This window comes from Micrasema longulum, unplaced genomic scaffold (genome assembly GCF_059751315.1).
Source record: "Micrasema longulum isolate JH-2025_06_02 unplaced genomic scaffold, ASM5975131v1 h1tg000321l, whole genome shotgun sequence".
NCBI classification, from domain to species: Eukaryota; Metazoa; Arthropoda; class Insecta; order Trichoptera; family Brachycentridae; genus Micrasema; species Micrasema longulum.
Window position 1 is genome coordinate 415,804 of NW_028277525.1, and position 6,000 is coordinate 421,803.

Here is a 6,000-nt window from a genome sequence, read left to right on the forward strand (position 1 = left end):
AAAAAAATTTTTTGACAATACATAATATCATACAAATTAATACATCCGAAATAAAAAGAAAACATTACTGTATAAGTAACATAAAACACCATCTTATATAAACTACATTAATAATTATCACTATCAAAAAAATTTAAGAAATATTCTTTGATTGCGAGACTTCTGGATTTTTTATTCAGTTTTTCGTGTCTTGGCTCATCAGGCAGTTTATTATATTCGGAATGGCCAATCTTTTCCAAGGACCTACTGCCAAACTTTGTTGAGCGAAACTTGGACACATGAAGATTCCCTGAATAACGCGTATTGCAATTATGAATATTATGACCAAATGTGTATTTTAAATTTGAGTGAGCAGAAAAGTTGATGATATTTAAATAGTATTGGTTACGTCATGCAGTGGCATTACCTTGAAAGGAAGTATCTTTGTTTGTCGGTAGATATCCTTGACATAGGAATCCCGTTTAAGTCCAAGAATGTTTCTTAAAGCTCTGTTCTGAAGAACTCGTATTTCCGAGATCTGATTTTTGTTTGAAATCTATAAACTACTTCCACTATATATTAAAGCAATTAGTAATGAGAAAATGTTTAAAAAGGCTATAAAAAATAGATAGTGGAGCTAGGTAGAAGTAAAATGGATTGTCTCATTTGCCCATACCAATACTGAATCAACTGCTCCACAACTGTACAGCTTATGTTAGGTTTTTGTTATTTTCATTTTGTGTTTTGTAATATAAATAACATAAATGTACATAAATACCTTGTTTTTAAAACTGTCTGAATATTTGTTAATTATGTTTGTTTTTTAAGTTGTTTATTCTCAAATGTAATTTAAAAAAACGAAATTGTTAAGTGTCCTCGGCACGGGAAACCCCAGTGAGGTCACATTATTTTTATTATTAATTATAGTTTGTAAGCGAAAAATATGAATAAATAAATAAATAAAATAAAAATATAAAAAAATAGATAAAAATACGCCAGTTATTACTATTATATATACATAAATTTTTTCACGATAAATTACCAAAATATTTCAAGGATAAAGTTGTCTTAAACAAAAATTGTCATGAATATGCTACTAGACAAAGGGATAAAATAAGACTACCATTATTGAAAAGAGCTGAGTCGCAAAATTGTTTGATGTATAAGGGTTTAAAAATGTATGATGAGATGACTGAATGTATGAAGAATGAAAAGTGTCTGAAAGAATTTAAAAATAAATGTATAAGTTACTGTAAGGAAATGTAAATATATATAGATGATGTAAATGTACATAATAGTTTATATTAGTTTTAATATAAGTTAACTTAAGAAATAAATAAATAAAAAAAATTAAAAAAATATATACTACATTACTATTTTTGATTTTACATGCTCTAATTGGTAGCTCCATGAATTAATTTTATTATAATGAATAGCCACAAAATTGGTGCTTCAAATATAAAATTTTAATTGTTTTTTTGTCTGACCGTAGATTGGCAGAGATTTGTAGCGGAGAAACTACTAGCGTGGAGACAAACCAACTTGGATTGGCTGTTTAACTTCACTGGTCCCATTCATGTTGTGTTTTACGACGATTTGGTTAACAATCTGGAAGTGACATTGAAAGGAATACTCAAATTCCTGGATGTCAGAATAGAAGAGGTGAGGAAAAATTCTGGTATAAATATTGCAGTGTAAAATAGGGAGATATCACATACTACGAATACCGATAAAAACATGTGAAATGGGTTTATAGTAGGGCCAATTTAATAGGTCACATTTGACACTTCATCAAAATTCAACAACATAACCTTGTAAAGGCGGCTATAAAATATTATTTATTTTTTCGAATTTAGAACTGCACAATTGCTTAACTTTTTTCAATTACAATTACATATTTATTGTAATAATGACAAAAGAAGGTAATTTTACGATTTACTTTCACTAATAAACCATTCTTAACATAATAAACTTTTTCTGTTCTAAACGTCGTTACAATGTTGCATCAGTGAACCTTTTTTAAACACTAGGGATGTTACCCAGAAAAATCGAATGTTGATAATTTTGTTAAATTATGTACTTATCTTATTTTGTTCCTTAAATTTGCGATAGAACTTAATAATGGGACAGGGATTTGACTTATGATTTTTAAAATAAAATTACAGTACCCATAGTACTTTTTCATAGTAACTGAATTCAATTCACATATATTATGTTTGAAGTCCGAATCGATTCATTAACTTTAATCGATGTTTTTAAGCAGGTCACCTCACTATGAAGCTAAAACGGACAAATGTCAAATGTGACCTATTAAATTGGCCCTACTATAGTAAAACTAATTGCATGCTTAAAATCAGTACAGATATTGTAGAGAATAAATTCATTAAAAAAAAAAATGATAAAAAATATGTCTTTACAAAAACGCGACATATTTGGCCTTGACAATTGTAACGTCAAGATTCGTAACAATGTTATATTTAAATTTAAATGGTCACAAACAAATTTGAACATTTAACCGTATCGTGACGTGTTAACAGCGTGGCCAATGCAATAGACCGTTTCGCGGGAAATCAAAATCATATTCTAAAATATTTTTCGTTCTACTGTAGTCCTTAAAATATAGCTTAATTAGAATGATAATTGTCATCAAAAGTGACGACATAACTTTGTAGTAACGTCTAAGGAGTGATTAATATTGACACACGAAAAATCATTCGTATCTGGCATGTTAATATATTTTTTAAATACAATCCTTGACATACAAATCAAAATAATTATATAAAATCGGCTTTAAAACTAAAAAAAAAACCTAATTATTAACGACGTTCTTACAAGCGTACATCATTTTGTAAAAATGTTAGAGATGGGACAAACAAATTGATCAGTGTAAATAGATCGAATGAAAAAATAATTCATTTGATGTTGTTCATGAAAAAAAGTATAAACGTCTTTTTTTTTGGTGAATAATTGTTTTAAACACACTATAATAGGCTTCTTTTTGCCTTTTTACATCAACTTTCGGAAACAGGGTTTCATGTTTGCATGAAAAAACTGATAACATCGATGAAGAACATTTAAGATAAGGTAATATAGAAGTCTAGGCATCTACGGGGCTTATGACCTGTCTATGGCTCGTTTAAGTGGCCACTTTACACACTGTGTAACATTCACCATTCTGTCTATATTTGAACATCTATATTCCTTCAATTCTTTCATCTGTTGATGTTTGTGAAGTTAAAGAGCTGAAACCTTTATTTATGCGGTAAGATTCATCTAATTGAATTATTTCACCTACATACTAGGCACGGGCTAAATCCACTTGGTCCATGAAGAAGTATAAAAATTGAAAAAATGACATTTTCAGGCGTATAAAAGTGTTTTCTACGGCCGTAAGAGCGGTTCAGAATAGCACCGCAGGGCTAGTATTCTGAACGGAGTAGGGAAACATCACATATTACGATCACCAATAAAAATATATCAAATGGATTTAGATTTTTTCAATTGTATTATCAAAATCAATATGGATATTATGGAGAAATGTTTTCATAGATAAATGTAAAAAAGAAATTGAATAAAAATACGTTGCTAGAAAAACGCGACATGTTTGGCCTTGGTAGTTGTGACGTCAAGGTTCACGATAATGTTCTAAATAAATTTGAATGATCAGGAACAGATAAACATAAATCGTGACGTATTAGGGGCGTAGCCAATGGAATGACCGTTACTGAGGGAATTCAAATTTTAAAAATATTTTTCATACTACTCACAACTGGACAGTATTTCATAGACCTTTATTACTTAAAAAATGTAAGAGTTGGGGCGCGTCCAGGGTGCGGGTCTAGCGCGGTAGCGACAGCGGACGCGAAATTTCAAACTTACGAAAACGCATGAAAAACGCCACATTTTGGCCATAGTGGGAGGCCTGTGGCGGGCGCGACAAATGATCGTTCCAGACCTAAAAGCGAGCGATTTTACCATACATTTCTAATCGCTCGTTGCGGCCTGTTCTACTGGCCTAGCTGGGCCTAGCTAGCGAGCAGCAAATAGCCTACCTTTGTATGGTCGCGCGGTTATATTTCCCTATTGCGCGCAAAGAGATCGCTCTGTTGGCGTGTATTTAGTTCGGAAATACGCGTTAAAATGCGTTTTCTACGCGCGCTTTTGCGTTTTTTTTATTTGAAAATTTATTAATAAACCCTTACGGATTATTACATTCATTTTACAAAAAATAATATAAATATTTTTCATTCATACTCTGTTGTTCAAAATAATATTTTTTACATCTTTTGAAAAGTTTGTCCGAGTCTTTTGTTTAGTTTTGTCTGGTAGTTAATTGTATAATTTCAGTCCCTGGTTCATTAGTCTTGATTGTCCTTGTCTTGTTTTAGAAAGTTGCATATGGTATTTGTCTGATATTCTCGTATTATGTCCATGTTGACTACAATTTTTTACAAGTTTTAGTTCTTCGTCTACAATTACATTAGTGGCTAATTTATGGAAAAATTTTAATGATTCTAGTTGAAAGAGTTCAGTTACATTAAATTTCTTAGTTTGTTTAAAAAGTTCTCTAGTTGCTGTTAGATAGGGAAGGTCATATACTAACTTTAATATTTTATTTTGTTGTTTTTGTAGTCTGTTTATGTCATTTTGATATCCTGCTCCCCATAGTAGTTGCGTATAACATATTTTAGTTTTTACATAGGCTTCATACATTAGAATTTCATTAGAAGTTCAAAATACTACCCTAGATACACAGAATTATCCTACTTGTTCAATATATTAACCAGTTTTTTTAATATTTACAGGGCTTAATGCAGTGTGCATTGGAGAGAAAGGAAGGAATATATCGCCGGAAAAGAAGATTATTGAGTTTCGATCCGTTCACACCGTATATGAAAAGGGCCCTCCGGCTCGAGGAAGAAAAGGTCTATGAAGCCATAAAAAAAGTGCAACCGCAGTTAGGTCCGCAACTTCCAACACCCGACAGATAACACAATGCTTCCTTTCTCAAACTGTAATCACTAGATAATGCTAGATATTAACAATCGATATCGTCATTCAAATATTCTTAAGCTGCACAAAGTCATAAGTAGTGTTATTATTCTAGTCATGTTTGTATTTAGAAACTTGTTACCATTTTTGTATGCATCATAAAATGATAGGTTAGGTAATGTTAGGTTAGGTGTGAGTATCTGATCAATATGGCAGGTCCAGTCATTGACGTATAATAAATAGACATGTTATGCCGATCCAACCACATTCTCTATTTAGCGAATATTTCTTTGCTCCCAAAATAGAGAACAAATCACAATGAATTGTGAAAAATGTACGTAAAATATTGTTGTTTTTATTTATTTTTAAATATATATGCGTAGTGGGAATTTATACAACAAAAATAAACATAAAATACTAGTCAAAAGTACAAAAATAAAGACAAAATCATTTATATAACATTAAGGAAGAGATGGGACAATATCATACGATAATGTTAGTTGAATTTGATTCAGTGATGGCATAAAATAAATCAATTTATCAAAGAAATCAAGACTGGGATATTTGTTTGCAGATCTAAGAAAGTTATGCAAGGCGGAGTGAAAACCATTATTAGTTCTATGGTTTTCGACAGTCGACAATGATGTAATAACATTTTTTTTTAAAATACAGTTTAAAGCCTTGTGTTCTTTTTGGGATATTTAAGTTTACAAAGCCCGGACATCAGAACGGAAACATCGGACGCATCGAATAGTAAATTGACGCTTTAGAATAAGACTATGTAGGGAGTACCGTTTTACCCACCGTTAAACTACTGGGAGTTTTACTCAATTCTGACCTATCTCTTGACGCTCAAATTAGTAGAACGATAAGTTCATGCTTCTACCAGTTGAGACAAATTAAATGCACACGCAAAAATTTGCCGGTTGATGCCGCCCGTCAATTAATAAATGCGTTTGTAGTGTCTAGAGTCGATTATTGTAATGGTATCTATGCAGGTCTACCAATGAACAAAATGACTCGCCTACA

General features: G+C 31.3%; 1 protein-coding gene across 2 annotated transcripts in view; it reads left to right on the forward strand.

Annotated features, from left to right (window-relative positions):
* LOC148282529 (WSCD family member AGAP003962) overlaps positions 1–5,386 on the forward strand; it is a 28,152-nt gene extending 22,766 nt beyond the window's left edge. For both annotated transcript variants that reach the window (XM_088224945.1, XM_088224944.1), the window contains exons 6-7: positions 1,472–1,641; positions 4,785–5,386. In XM_088224945.1, the coding sequence (XP_088081071.1) occupies positions 1,472–1,641; positions 4,785–4,970 (356 nt within the window). In that variant the 3' untranslated portion in view covers positions 4,971–5,386. The remainder of the gene's footprint in view (positions 1–1,471; positions 1,642–4,784) is intronic.
* The last annotated feature ends 614 nt before the right edge of the window (positions 5,387–6,000 follow it).